This window comes from Microtus pennsylvanicus, chromosome 9, assembly GCF_037038515.1.
Source record: "Microtus pennsylvanicus isolate mMicPen1 chromosome 9, mMicPen1.hap1, whole genome shotgun sequence".
Taxonomy (NCBI): Eukaryota; Metazoa; Chordata; class Mammalia; order Rodentia; family Cricetidae; genus Microtus; species Microtus pennsylvanicus.
Genome location: NC_134587.1, coordinates 29122784 through 29138606, shown reverse-complemented (window position 1 = coordinate 29138606; position 15823 = coordinate 29122784). Strand labels below are relative to the sequence as shown.

At 47.2% G+C, this 15823-nt stretch overlaps 1 protein-coding gene across 1 annotated transcript in view; it reads left to right on the top strand.

The window, feature by feature from the left end:
- Positions 1-797: 797 nt before the first annotated feature.
- Positions 798-15823, top strand: part of Kif5c (kinesin family member 5C) — a 153300-nt gene continuing 138274 nt past the window's right edge. The window contains exon 1 of the mRNA XM_075985267.1: positions 798-1292. Within this exon, the coding sequence (XP_075841382.1) occupies positions 1167-1292 (126 nt within the window). The 5' untranslated portion in view covers positions 798-1166. The remainder of the gene's footprint in view (positions 1293-15823) is intronic.

Sequence of the window (15823 nt, the reverse complement as noted above, 5' to 3'; positions counted from 1 at the left end):
GGGGGCCTGGGCCTGTCATGAACTTTGAATTTGTTTTCTATACATTCTGTTCATTCTTCAGGTTCTAAACAGAACTAGAAACTGATGTATGATTAGTTGTAACTGAGAGGTCCTACATACACACACACACACACACACACACACACACACACACACACACACACACACACTTGTCCCAAACTGTCTTCTGAGTGTCGGGATTCCAAGCATGCACCGCCACACTTGGTTGAGAGGTTCCTGATTTGGGACTCAAGAGGCAGTTTCAATCTCCAAGCTCTAAAGTACCGTGCCAAATATGTGGGTGTGCAGATTTGTTTCCTGACTTAGTTTTGCAGTGATAAAGTCCTTGGTTTTCATCGAATCTGAACTGTTAAGAACTACCTGTGTGCAGGCGTTTCTAGACATCACTGGCTTCCATGCAAATCTCATTTCCTTCCTGTTTTCCTTAGAACTCTTGCAAAAACTGCTACAAGGAGAAACACTCTTCGGCTGTTGAGTTGTACACTGTGTTAATAAGTATTTTCTTTTCGGAATCAAGAAAAGATGTGACCTGGCTTTTTATTAACTGGGAATGTTAACTATGGCTTCCATTCTGCTCTTGGCTTGTGCAGTTACATCAGTCCTGTAGCTCCCCGGGGGTGGGGAGTAGGGATGAGGAGGTGTCCTCACAAACTAATCTAAGCATCCTTGTCTTCCTACCTGTAGGTAGGGTGACTGACTACAAGTCCCGGGATGCGCAGCGCTCACACCCTGGGTAGGGCGGGCTCTGCAGTGACATCACCGTGCCGAGGCGGGGCAGAGGGGCGGGCCTGGAGGTGCCGGAGCACCCTGGTGCTGATGCAGGATGGCTGAGCGCGCCGGAGCCCGGGAGGTCTGAGCCGGGCGGGGATCTCTCCCTGCGCATCGCCTAGTCCTCCCGCGGCCAGGTGGGCCAGGGCGTAGGACCGGACTGGAGGTCAGCAGCAGGGGGGCCCAGCTGCTAGGCTGCTCTCCTTCCCAGAGCAGCCCGGCTGTCCAGCACAGACTAGCGATGACCTGCTGAGAAGCTGCGGGAGGCTGCGGGAGGCGGCCTAGCTGCTGGCAACGGTTGGTTCGCGGCCTCATCGGTGGCGCTGCCCAGCCCGGCCCCCCACCCATCCCCTCGTCCCCTCCAGCAACATCCCGAGATGGCGGATCCAGCCGAATGCAGCATCAAAGTGATGTGCCGGTTCCGGCCCCTCAACGAAGCGGAGATCCTCCGCGGGGACAAATTCATCCCCAAATTCAAAGGCGACGAGACGGTGGTGATCGGGGTAAGTGGCCTTGGTATCTCGCCCCTCCTCCGGGTTTGCACTGCAGAAATCTTCCGGACGCCCCCTCGGACATCCCCGCGGCGGGGCTGGGCTCGCGGCTGGACCAGACGAGAGCACTTGGCCGGTGACTCCCTCCTAGCGGTGGTGGTGGCGCGGGGCGGCGGGGGCGTGCGAGGTCCGCCATTGTTCGCGGGTGGGGGCTCGGGTGGGCCTATTGTTCCCACGCTTGCCGCCGCGTGGGCAGTGTTTCGGGTTGCCAGCAAGTCGGGATGCACGGGCCTTGGTCAAAAGTATAAGCTCTACATCTACAGATGCATCCAGGCTTCTGTTTGTCTTAAGACCTTAACCAAAAAGGTAGGGAGGGAAAGGTGCAAGAAAGACAAAATGCTCGCCTGGGCCTGGCATAGGCGGTTTCACCTTGTTCCCCGTGTGGAAGGTGAGGGGTGCTCTTGGTATCCCTAGGAGGTCTCTCATGTCTCCCGCTTCCTAATTGTCCAAATTGTCCTAGATTTGTGCTTTCTTTGCTAGATGCTCCCCCCGCCCCCATCCTCTCTCCCGAGTGTCCGCAGGTAGTCTGATATCCTTGCTCTAGGTGGAGGGAGGACTGTCCAATCTGCTGAAAGACGGAGTCCACTCCGTGACAATAGCAGAAGTTACTTCAGCGTATCCAGGATCTCCCCTTTGATCACCTTTCCCTGCCTTTCCCCACAAAGTGCCTCTCCCCAACTTAGCTCCCCCCTCTGCAGTCTGGCTGCTGGAAGGGGGAGGGGATACGAATGGCTTATAATTCTTAAGGGAATCTACCAAATGAAATAAACTAGCCGTGTCCCCACCCCCGGTTCTTAGTCTGCCCTCCCTCGAGTGTGTGGCCCACGGTGCCCTCTTTGTATTCCAGCCGCGTGGGAAGGGACTGAGTTAAAGCTAGCCTCTAGGTCCCCACTGACACGTTCCTGGCAGCCCGCTCCAGGCTGCTGATGCAGCCTTCCCGACTCCAGCATTGATTAAGTGATGTCATCTCCATCACTGAGCATGCTCGGACTACCCCCTCCCCCTCCCCTCATTCCCCCAGTGACTGTTGTATTTAGGTCAAGTGATTGACAGGTGACAGTTTTCGGAGAGTATGGCTAGAGAACACTTGGCCTTTTCCGAGTGTGAGGCCCGCGCTCCTCCGCCTAGGCTGTCCCCAGCATCTTTGGCAAGGTTGCCTGCTGCAGTCACCGCAAACGGACCTTGGACGAGCAGGTGCTAGTTGTACTGGTAGGCGGGTATTTTCCTCTGTAGGGGATTAGAGGCCAAGCCCTGGCCTGGGGTCTTCATCTTGTATCTTGCTTAAGAAGGCGCCTCTTTTCCCCTGCAGACCATGACCCCTTCCCTCCCGGTTTTCACAGTTAAAGGAAAACATAGAGCTCTGAATGCTGTGTGGATGGGCGGTCACTCATTCTGGTACCTGACCTGAGGGTAGGAAAGGGATATTTTCCTTTACGTAGTGTTAACTTGCAGAAAAGGACGTGTGCTACAGTTATTGATGAGGCAGTTCTATGCTTAACGGCATCTATGGGCTAGTGATATATTCATGGCAACCTGGAGCTAGGGTTACAGCTTCTAGCATATGATAGAGATCCCATCATAGCCCAATCCGTTGTTTCCTGGGTGAGGCGTGGTTCAAGCCGAGTGGCAGTTGCTAGGCACTTAGTCCCTCCCGCTTGGCTTGTAACATTTTTTAAAGTAACAATTGTTGAGCTGCTGAAAATGATCTGGTGACCTTGTGATGGTTTTTCCCCTTCTTGGGATGCTTTAAAAGGCCTGAAGTCCTTCCCATATCCCTGCTGCTTTAACTCTTAATCCTCTGCTCCTTCTCCTCCCCCACCTTCTCCTCTCCTACAAGGACCAGTGAAGAAGAGTAATAAACCCTCTTAGCTGTGCAAGGTTTAGTACTGTTACTGTGAGTCTATGCTTATTCCCCGCCTAAATGGACACATTAATACTAAGCTAAAACAAGCAGACACAGAAGAATTGTAAAAGTTATGAATGTGAATATACGTACTGCGCTTCAATTTTAAGGTTGTTGTTGCTCATCCTATTATATTTCTTGAATATAATGAATTTTTAAAGATAATTGACTGAGATAAAGCAGCGTGTAGAAAAGGTTATCAATTAGCCTGATGATTTTTTGAAGTATGGTTTTCCAATAACTACCTTTCAGATTAAGAAACGGGTAGTTTCAGGATCTTAGAGGCTTCTCTATTGTCACCTTCAGTCCCCAACACCTCAGGGTAACCAATAGTCTGATTTCAATATCACATTAATTTTTGCTCATTTTTTTCTCAACGTAAAACCTTAGTGTAGGTTTTCTGTTATATTTCTGGCAACTGACCTTACAGTGTTATGCTTGTCAAGTTGATCTTGTTTGCAGTAGTATTCCACCAGATTAATACATGGCACAGCATGAGACTCTTAATCCCAGAGTTGTGGGTTTGAGCCCCACATTGGGTGCCAAATGTAGCATGAATAATAAAAAGCCAGAGACAGATATTGGGGTTCAAACTGAAGATCAGAAAAGCAAAGCAGCCAAGCCAATAGAGAGATCTTACCTCTGTAAGATCTGTCCAAGGCTCAGACAACAAAGGGGCGATCCTGCAATGCTTTCCAACAGTCTCAGACTCCACACTCCACTGAGTTCCCGTCTCTTCCTCTTTATATTCCTCTCTCCACCCAGCCGTACTCCTGTCTCCACCTCCCTAGTGCTGGGATTAAAAACGTGTGATCCCAACTTCTGGGATCACCTTTGTGTGAGCTCTGTTTCTCTTTTAGACACATTCAATATTGTGTAACCCAGAGTGGCCTTGAACTCACAGAGATCTGTCTGCCTCTGTCTCCCAAGTTTTAGGATTAAAGGTGTGTGCCACCACTCCCTGGCCTGTACGGCTGCTTTGCCCTTTGATCTTCAGGCAAGCTTTGTTTATTAAAACTCAAATAATATACCACCATATAATATGCCTAAATTTATTTATTCCCTAGGTTTTTTTTTAAAAGAGGGTCCAGCTTTGTAGCCCAGGCTGGTTTTAACTTCATGACCCCCCCTGCATTAGCCCTCACAGAACTGTGATTGCAGGCGTGTGCCACCAAACCCCGTAGCTGTTGGGAGATAGATGGTCTGCTTCCATTTGGTGACTAGCCTGGGCGGTGCTGCTATAAGTACTACTTTGTGTATCTTTTGGCTCAAGAGCATATAGAACAGACCACTCTCAGATGGTTAAGGCTTGAGATTTGTGTTTGCTTGGCCTTAAGACCTTTCCCATTCCTAATTATTAATGCAGATGTAAACACGGTCGGGCAGCGTGTATGATTCTTAAATACCACGTAGAAAGTCTCATGACTCAGTTATACATAGAAACAGCCTCAGCGGGGAGGGTAAATGGTGAGGACGTCCCGAGAACCTAGAACTTAGAACCACCCAGAAATTTTTACCCTCAGCAGGCACAAAGGAGGATGTTCGTTAGCTGCTAGTCCGAGGTCAGAAACCTGAATGTTCTTTTCCCCCTTTAAAGTCCTGTTCAGTTCTTACGCCGTTGTACGTCAACAGAGAAGGATTTCCAGGTGCAATTTCTGGTTTTCCTTTGAGGACATGCATAGCGTTGGAAGAGCCTCCTCACCACCCCTGCTCCGTGTTTGAAGTTTCTATGCTAAACCTTCCTCTCTATTCTTCCACCTTGAGTTTTCCTGCCGCAAACTGCCTCAGGACCTAATGGTCCTATATTCATTACTTTCTGCTGCTGTAATAGATAGAAGCCATCACCAAAGTCTTCTGGAAGAGTTTATTTGGGCCAATGGTTCCAGAGGGAAGGTCCTCAATGACAGTGGAGATGTGGCAGCCGGCAGCCGGAGCAAGAAGCTTGGTTAGCGCATCCTCACGCACCAACACAGGCAGAGGGCAAACTGGGAGTGCGGCTCTAACTGACTCTCAAAGCCATTCAGACTCCAGTGACCACTTTGTCCAGCAAGGCTGTGCCTCCTAAAAGTTCCATAACCTCTCCAAACCTCACCCCCATCCGGAGACTAAGTGTTCAGATACATTAGCCTGTAGAGGACATTTTTGTTTAAACCATCGCAAATATGCTTGTATATGTTTGCACATGATCTCACATGCTTCCCCTCATAGTATTGATAACTTGATTCCACATCTAGTGGTAGTGTCAGCTGCTGTACAGATAAGATCCATGCAGCTTTTGCTCCGTTGTACTTTCTAGGGCCTTACTCATAGATGATATTGCAATATCTGCTGTTAGCCTGGAAATCTTTGGTGTCGTTTTCCTCATGTATGTGTGTGAGAGAGGGCGTGTGAATGTGTGTGTACTTGTGTGTGGAAGCCAGAAGTTGACATTGAGGTTTCTCTCTCAGTTGCTTTCCATCTAATTTTTTTTTTGAGACAGGATCTCTCACTGAACCTGGAGTTTGCCAGTTGGGCAACACAGGCTGGCCACTGAGAGCCAGGGATGCCCTTGCCTTTGAGTCCCCGGTCCTAGGATTACAAGCGTGTGCTATTATGCCTGGCTTCTTCTGTGGACATTAGGAGCTTACCTTGAGTCTTCATACTTGTGTAGCCGGCACTTTTCTGACTAAACAATCACGCCAGTCTCTACTTTGATATAGCAACTTAGCTTACTGACTTGTCTTTACAGACAGCAGGATGTGGGAAATAGTTAAAACAAACAATAATTCCAAGCACCATTCCTCTGAGCGGGCTTTATAAGAGAACATTAATTATATTAAAAGGACTATAAAAACTAGAGAAAAGAAATGCTGTGTTCAGCTTGTTGAGGACTGGGAGAGTCACTGACACTGGTGTTGGGCCAGAGTGGGAGGGGAGGGCTTGGGATTAGAAAGGGGTCTTTTTCTTGTACCACATTATCTCATCAGAGAAAATTACTGGATTTATAGGGTTTCTCAGAGGACACCTTCATTAGCTGCTAAAATCCTAGTGAGTCATCCATTACTGGGGCCTCTGCCTCTTGGTTGTGAAGCATCTGTGCTTTTGGGAAACCTCTGGCTTGGCCAGTTCCAAATGGTTCTTTGATATGGCCTTTCCTATCTCAGTTTCTTCTTGTTGGGTATTTCCATTTGCAGCCCTGAGAACATAGGCCTTTCCCCTGAGACTGTAAGCTCTGAGAGTCACACAGTCCACCACAAACCTGGAACTGGCCACTGGTGAGGAAAATGACCTCAGGACTTGGGAGCTTGGCGTTTGTTTTCCACAGAGCATGGAGAGGAAAGGAAGGCACCTGATAGACTGCGGATCCAGGTGTGAAGAAATGGGCTGTACTTGAGAGTTTGCCGTCTGGTCCACTCTATTTACTGATCTTTCAAAGAACTAAAAGAAACAAAAATCTACCCAGTACTAGAGCTTTCTTAAGAGCATAGTTCTAGTGGTTTGGAAAACAGTGTTTGATGACTCTTATATTAGGTTTTTATTGCTTAAGTAAGAAGTTATCACAAGTTTAGCGGCTTAGCACACCACAGATCAATTTTGTCAGTTTGAACAAGTAAAAAACCCAGTAAGTTGGCTGTTTTCTCTGCTTTGGGTCTCTAAGGGTCCGAACCCAGATGCTGGTGTGGGGTTGTGCCCTTTCTGAAGAGTCTGGGGGGAACTATATCTCTGCTCACTCAAGTTAGCGGCCGAAGTCAGTGGCTTGTAGGCCCACTCCCTGCTCATCTCAGATTTTCTCATCCTATTGGATGATTAGCAAGCTTAATTCTGTGTACAAAGTCCCATTTATCATGTAACATTACCATATAATGGGGCTAGTGAGTGTGGACATCTTCAAGGAACACTAATCTGCCTAATATGCAATACTGTACTAGAACATAAAACATTTTCATCTCTCAGCACAGTAACGTAATGCCACACACCCTCACATACACAGGCACACACACCAACACAAACTGACAGGAATTCTTTATTCACCTTTCCAGCTGCCACGCATTGGATTTCCTCCCTGTAATTTTACTTTTCCCATGTTGTCATAAAATGTTGTATATCTTTTTGAGTCTGGTTTTTTTTTTCACATAGCAACTCTTTGAGATTTACTTATATTGGGTACATTCATATGTAAATAGGTTTGCTGCTATCTTGCACAATACTTTTCCATCGGATGGATGGATGTACCACAGTGCTTGTCCATTAATCTTCTGAAGGGCATTTGGATTGTCTCCAGTTGGTGTGATTGTGAAGAAACTTTGTGAGATGCTATTGCGTATAGATTTTATGTGAGCATATATTTTTGTTTCTCTTGGTTGAGTGCCCAGAAGTGGGATTGCTGTATCATTTGGTAACTATATGTTTAACTCTATAAGAAACTGCCAAAGTCTTTTTCAAAGCGGTTGGACCAATTTTGCATTCCTATCTAAAAGCAGCAACTTTTTTTTAAGCCAAAGTTTTAAATAGCTTAGTCAGTCACTTTGTTTAAGTGCGTGCTAAGCTAGTAGTGTCTCAGTGTCTCCGCCCTTCATCCTGTGCTTTGAATTCAGCGATGTTTCTCTCTCTTGAAAGTAGATTAGTAATTTCCTATAACAATGCCATGAAATATGGAGTTGCACGAACTCAAGGGAGTAGTCATAAGCTGGCACATGCTCCATGCGCTATCGCAGTGCTCGCCATTGCCAGGGAGGTATACAGTTGGTGCTTCATAAATGAAGAGGTATGTCGAGGCAGCTGGACAGTCAGACAAAACTGGGTATGGATTCCCTAGCTAGTGGAGACACTTTTTCCAAGTGGCTTAACTCTTCTGGGCCTCGGTTTTCTCATAGTAAAAGTGGGGAGAATTATGTAACAGGGTCCTTTAGGCTAAAATGAACTGGTCAACATGTGCCTTATACATCCCTCCTTTTTAGAGTTTGATTTGGTCATGCAGATTCTTGCCACCCTCTGGTTGGCCTCCGAACACCTCTCTTGCACTTCTTCGGCATCTGTTCATCTCCTTCCCTTGCTCAGGTAGCCACTTGTCATCTTACCTGTGACCAGAGCTCATGTTCCATGTAGCTATAGGTTCCATTCGCTGCCTCCTTACCTGACGTAATCATGGTCAAGACTACGTGTGTGCGTCTTCTCCCCACTGCACCGGAGTTTCCTGGGGCAGAAGTTGCTTGTTTGTTTCTTCGTTTTAATGAGTTCTGTCTGCTTTTACTGTAGATAGTATAGTCGCTTCGCAAATGTATTCTGACTGAAGGTTGTTCTTTTTCCCTGCTTGGCAGCGAGTCTGCATAAATGCTGGTTTCTATATCTCTTTAAATAACTTGGGAATCACTGGAGATATTCCTTTCCCTCCGTCTGCACTCGTGTGGCCCAACTCTTCAAGTTAATATTAATGTTTCCGCTCTCAGCTCCCCGACCCCGTTTAAAGTCTGTGCCCTCCCCTGCTGGTGTTTCCCCTGGTTTTTGCCTTGTATTTTCACCTATGTCTTCTTGTTGGAAAAAAAAAAGTCAAAAACAAAGACCTGCTCCCAAATGGTTTCTCTTGAAGAAAAAAAAAGCTCCCTTGACAAATCCTATTTCATCTGACTCTTCTTTGCTTTAAACAAAAAAATCTTATTTTTGTGGTCAAGAAAGCCCCCCCCTCCCTCCTATTGCATAGCAACCAAATTTCGTTGCACTCATTTGTGATCATCTGTAAATATGGAGAGACTGGGAGGAAACAGTTGAGATCGGTTCTAGCGGCTCCCAACCCCAAACATGTGAGGTCAGCCTGGGAGGGACGCCCACACCCGCTGCTTCTTAGCTTGGAAACTGGCCGCCCTGCACCGAGTCCGGGCTTCCCCATCTGGAGGACAAGGACAGCAGCAGTTCCCCTCTTGGGCCGCGTGATGTGAAACCCCAGATTCATAGACTCAGCTGCAGGTGTACAATGGGTATTGAGAGATCCTTCCTTACGTGGGCCAGCTAGTGGCTCCTTCTCTCTACTCCCGTGGGACTGACTCCCCTGGAAAAGCCCAGGACTTTCAGCGGTTCCTGGTGTCTGTAGAATGGGTCCCAATGCTTCCGGGAGACATTTGGGGCTCTCTGTACCAGGAGTCTGCTCACTTCCCTATCCTCATCCCTTACTCCATGGTTCAACTGTGTTGTGTTATTCCTCGCTCAGCGCCCTCCCCCACACCCAGCTCCTCACACCTTCGTGCCCCAGAGGCTGCCCCTCCTTGAGCACTCCCTCAGGGACTCTGAAGACCCCTTTTCTATTCCTGCCGAGGAGGTAGGGTTAGCCCTTTCCCTATGTTCTCCCAGTCAGGCACAATGGATACTTTCATCCCATTAGACTGAAAACCCCGTGGGGGCAAGGAAAACATACTGTTCGTTCTGTTTCAAGGCCTGGAATGATGCCGGGAACAGAGTATTTTGTTTAGTACAAGGTATCTGCGGAAAGACAGGCCTTCTTCCTGTTGGAGCCCCGCTTTTATTTGCTTTGGGGGCACCACCCTGACTTCTCTGGCTCTGGAAACGTCTTTCCTGCCGTAGGTACCATCATGATTTTGTTCTCGTTGTAAACGAGATAACTTTTCTCTGACCTAGGTGGTGCCCCCTTGTAATCCCAGAACAGAAGAAGCCGAGGCAGGAGCATCTCTAGCCTGGGGTACATACTGAGATTCTATGGCAGAAAGGGGGGAAGCTTTTAATAGTTTTTAGGGTGCTTTTAAAATACATGCGCATTGAAAAAAGCCAGATCATGAAAATCACCAAGACAGCAAAAATAGTTCATTGTTTCTGACCCGGAATACCAGTTAATATTTCCTGGCATGTACCACTCCTTCCTGTTTGTTTTAAAGCAGATTCTGTTGTAGGGTGCGTTCTAGAACCCAGCTAAGTGGCATGCTTCAGACTTTTGCATTTTGATGAGTGCTTACAACTTCACTCTTTGCTAAACAATTATTTAACGGCTTCATTCTGAGGAGCACTTGGAGGTTTTCTCTGCTTTTCACCCATTGTCAACAGACCTCAGCCCCCCTAGATTTCTTTGCGAATTTGCCCAATTATTTCGGTAAGGGGTGTTTCCTGAATTGAGATTGCAGGGTGACGGTTAGCCTCGATTCTAGGGCACCGGCAGTCCGGAGAGGAAGCGATTTAAAGATGGGAATTGTCTTGTGTTTTATAGCCTCTCTTCTCCGCTTGCCCTGTGGAACTGCTGCCAGTTTGTCTCATCAGGCCGTCTGGGCTATGCTAAATTAAATTCTTACCGAGAATGTGTCTTCGTCATGCACTGTTAACCCCCGGATCCAGAGCGTGGCGATGCCTGCAGACTCTCAGGGTAAACCGTAGGGTTTTGTAGGCGGTCGCCTGTCATTTTCAATATCCCAGAGGATGTTGTTTCTTCCAGGGGATCAAAAGCTAAATCTTTCTCCTGAGGCAGACGGAGATAGAGACCAGGATTGTAGTCTTAAAGAGAAATAGGATGGATGTACCCGCTATTGAATGGCCTGTGATAGCCCAGGGAAGTGGGGTGCTGAGGAGGGACCAAGTAGCCTTCTCAGAAAGGCCCTCAGAAGATGTCCTTAGTTTCTTTTTCCTTGATTACTACTTATTCTTTTAATAAAATAGTAAAAATTCAGATGTACACCTGAGTGGAAAGAATAGAAAGACACACTTCCGTGTGCCTCTGACCAGTCTTAACTGTCATCACCAAATACCCAATCTTTTCCCCCATCATCTCCTAATCCTATTCCTTTATGGGGGGGAACCCTCACATTTCATGTCATTTGACTCCCAAACTTTAGTATGTGTCTCTAGAAGGTCAGAACCCTTAAATATAAATGAAACGCCACAGTATCTAAAACACTGCCACTAATTCCTCACTGACAAGCACCCACCACCTCATAAATTTCACCCACTCCCCCCAGTGTGTTTGAATTGGTTTGGCAGGTACTTTTGATTGGCAGGTACTCTCTCCCACCGGGGAGAGAGAAATGTTCACCTTGAAACAACAAAGGGAACCGTTTGGGGACAGAGCCATCGGGAGGCAGGAACATGCACACAGGACGAGGGCTGATCAGGATTCCAGACCCCGTTCTGCCAACAGTGCCCATGTTCTCATTATCCTTTTTAATCAAGCAAGGCTGGTGACTTCATGGTCGCAAAGCAGCTGAAAAAGCTCCACACCCTCGGCTTTACCTTGCTGCTGCGCTCCCTGGCTTGGGTAGCTTGGGGAAATGTCAGGGACAGGCAAACGCCTGCCATTTGTCTCCCAACCACAGGACTTGACCTTGTTTGATCAGCGATCTGGAGATGCTCTTTTAGGGGGGTTTGGGAGGTTTTCATCTTATCTTTTCATCCCTGGTGCAAATTGGATATTAGGAAACATCTTCAGGGGATGAAGGAAGTGTGTGAGTACACACTTTGGTGTAGCGTGTAAGGAAAATAGTTCAGTAGCCTCTGCTTTCTTATTAAAAGAGGAGAGAAATGAAGAAAAACAGAAAAGAAAAACACGTCCAGGTAATCCATGTTTCAACACTTCGCAGGGGAGGATCTGCGGAGCTGTAGACATATGTACTTTAGATGTGTGTTCTATGAAGATCTTGGTCACACAGCTTGGGACTGACAAGCCTTAGGGACTTCCTTTCCCAGACTCCCTCACGGGGCTTTGCTCCTGTTTTCCCGCACACCCTTTGCCTCCTGAGGAGCCCGGAGCTGTCTGCCTGATTCTTTGGGGAGGCGGTCGTATAGTTTGTCTCCAAACCTGTTGGAGCCTTGCTCCTCAGAGCTTATCCATTTCCACCTGGGGACTGGAGACAATAACCGCTCCCTCTGACGTCAGAAACCTTGAAGAGTCTGGGGGAAGGGACTTTGTTTCTCTCCCAGATGCCACCTACCCCAAAGGGAGGGACGTGCTTGTCTGATTGGCCAGTGTCTAGACCTCTGTTAGTGTTGGTTTCTATGGGGTAGGGTCCTGAATCATGACTTGATCTCTGTGGTAAACTGAGGTAAACTGACCTTTGCAGGGTTTCACCTCTTGGCCTGGCCACCAGGGCTGTTGTTCACTCTTCATTGCCAGTGGCTGAGCAGCTCACAATTTCCACGTCTCAAGTTCCTGTAGGCTCGGGCAGCAGGGTCAAAGGGTGGTGGGGTGGGGAGAGTAGAAAGAAAGTATAATCCTCGTCACTCACCCTTGGGCTTAGTCTCAGTGTTGGAACAGTGGGTGCTGGTGCCCTGCCTGCACCATGCTTGAATGCTTTGTGTGTCAGGGGATTCCTGTGTGGGACAAGCCCCGTGGAAGGGTGGAAGAAGGGACAGCTGGATTTTAGAGGAGCTTGTGGTATTCTTGGGTCCCTGGTGCTGATGTCATCGTGATCCCGTTAAGTTCATATTTATAATATATGTGAGAGAAACATTAGCATTAGAAGAAGATTATATAGCTCTTTGGAAAGTGCTGAATGGAACAGCACAACCAGCTATTAATCAGTTTAAACTAGTAGGAAGCAACATCCGGGGTACTCTGTGCCACACAGGCGGCATTTGCATGTGCGTGCGTTTACTGGATTTTCATGGCAAGCGTGGCTGTGGACAAAGGCTTGAGTTGAGATTTTCTTGATACCTTTTCTGATCTAGATTTGTCCACATTTGCAAAGGGGAAAGTAGCTACCTGTTTGTCACTTCCTAGCTGTGGTGGGGTAGAGGCCCATGGGTTTCAGTGCTCCCTGGCTGGCTAGTTTGTCTGAATCCTGGGATTCCAGACTCAGGTAGAGGACTATCTCAGAAAGTAAGCCAGAGAGCCTGAAAGGAGATGCTGTTTCACATGCAAGCAAGTTCATGCAACTGCCCCCGCTTCTTCGAAAAACTACCTAAAACAAGTTGAAAGCAGTACCAAGTCGATTATGGAAAATTTGTCATTAAATATATTGTCACTGCAAAAATGTTTTCTTCTAAAAGAGGTGTTTTGTGCATTGTAACTTTCCTTTTTTTTTTCTTGGAATTTCCCTCTGAGCTGCCCAATCTGGTGGCCACTGGTCACACTTGTCTATTAAGCAACTGGAAAGATAATCCATTCATGTTAGGGGTTCAGTAATTGCAAAATATGCATGAGACATTGAAGACTTAGTATCAAAAAACACAATAAAATAGCACCTCCCTGGACCAAAACAACAAACCAAAAACTGCAGTAAAAGACATTAACACAGATACGATCTGTTACACAGTGCAGGGATATTTTGGATGGAGTATGCTTGGATCGTTTTTTGCTTTATGAAGATGTGACTACTCTGCAATTTAAAATTGCATTTGGGGCAGCATTAGCTCTCTTGAGCAACTTCCCTAGTCTTTTGGTACAGCGTTCGGACTTCCCGTTCATTGGAGTTAGTTCCACTCCCGTGTGTTGAGGGCCTACTGAGTGCTCAGCTCAGTTAAGCATCCCGAACCCTGCCATCAACCAGGAGAAAAAAACAAACCTTGCTAATGACTGTCCACGGAGAAGCAGAAGCAAAGCCTTGCTGAGACAGAGAAAACACATCTGGTTCTGTTAGGGACAGCAGGCTGAAGGACCCTTGATCCCTTATCCCGAGGGACACTTTGCCAGTGTAAACTTGACTCCAGTTTCTCTGCAGTTCTTCGTAACTATTCTCTACATTTCAGTTTGTAATACTACTGAGGAGAGGTGTGAGCGGGGTGTCTGCTGGCCTCGCCCTTTCCTTCCCCATGCAAATGCTGGCACATTCGAGAATGCTCGGGAACAGCAGCGCAACCGTGTCCTTATTAAGGACAAGATTTTTGGGGACTGGTGGCTCTGTGGTCGACCCTACAGCCAGCCTTTGGCAGGAACTCAGAGTCTGGGGTCTCACCCATACCCCTGCAGCTCCGGAGCTTGGGGTGCCTGGTGTCTTCTCCTAGGGAGATTTGTTCTCCATTTCCAGGCAAGAAACACCGCAGTGACTGCAAATCTGCTGCTTGCCTTCTGTCACCGTCCTGTCCCTGGTGTGGGAATGATGAAATCTTTTGTCCTGGAAATGCATTTCCCATTAGCGTGGTGCCTTCTAATGAGATCACTCTGCCAGTGGATAAAAGCAGCCATTAGGATGTGGGGACCACAAAGCTGGAGCTACAGTGGGAAGCCAAGGAAGCCACCTTTGTCACTCGGGGCGTGGGGGGGCATTCTTTGTTCATCTGTGGAAGAGGTTGCCTTCAGGTGAAGAAGGCCATACAGGAAATCGCAGGAACTTGATTCAGTGCTGAAAATCTGTCCCTCCCCCCAGGTCCTTCTTACCTGAATCGATGCAGGATTGATTGATCTTCTTTGTAAATGGCAGAAAGCAGGCATTCCCACAAAAGAAGCTACCAAAATCACCACAAATCTGCCATTATTTAATATTCCTATCCTCCTTTTTCCTGTTTGTTGGCAATTAGTAAAACAACGTATACCAGTCATGAGTATGCACTTAGCCCTGCCCCTTTTCTTCTTGCTTACTTAATATACTATCTGAGGATTTTCCGCGTGGTATAATATCTCCATAATGCTACTTTTTAAAAAAATATTTGTTTATTATGTATACAATATTCTGTCTGTGTGTATGCCTGCAGGCCAGAAGAGGGTACCAGACCTCATTACAGATGGTTGTGAGCCACCATGTGGTAGCTGGGAATTGAACTCAGGACCTTTGGAAAAGCAAGCAATGCTCCTAACCGCTGAGCCATCTCTCCAGCCCCATAATGCTACTTTTGAGTGATGCACACTTTTAAGTGAGCACACTTAATGCCCATTGTGCCGGCATAGCAATTTGCTAGCCCGTCTTTCCATTTTTCACTGAGAACCCCATCTTGCACTTACTTTGGATCATAGTCGGTGAGCATCTCTATGCATGGAGATATTTTCATTAGTTCAGTTATTTCTACACAATTTGTTAATCAGACACAGATTTTTTTGGTCCAGTGCTGTGAATGCTTAAATCCGATCCTATCAGATATCAGCCTGTTGTTGTCCACAAAGACTCTGCTAATTCCTGCAGCCTTCAGGAATGTATGACTGGCCCATCTGGCAGCAAATCCATTTCCAAAGTAAAGGAACTGAATCATTTTGAAAGGATGGCTACATAGTGTAAGTGGTCTAATGAAAATCCATAGGAATTTCCCCCTGGTCTCTGCTCAGATGTAGGTAAACCTTAAATGAATGGTATCACTATCTAGTAAACTGTCTTAAAGAAAATTAGAATGTCACTGCCTGTGAGCATTCCCAGGGCCAGGCTGGTGTGTGTGTGTGTCCGTGTGTCTGTCTAACCTGGCAATATGAAAGAAGGACAGATGTGGGACCATCACTTTCTGTATCCCCAACATCCAGTGGATGACAGAAGAATTGAGTGGAGGTGGTCATTTATATTTGGAAGGACCTCAAGGCTTTTCTCACAAACCCTCGGATATGATTATTTCTCTTGCCGTACTGGATGAGCATGGCTGTACGGCAGCATCCACAGACTGTGCTTTCTAGATGGCCTAGTGTGTGCTGGGCTGGCTGCAGTGGGAATTCATCCTTTTGGGAGGTGGCCTCACACTACACAGAAGAAATAACTTC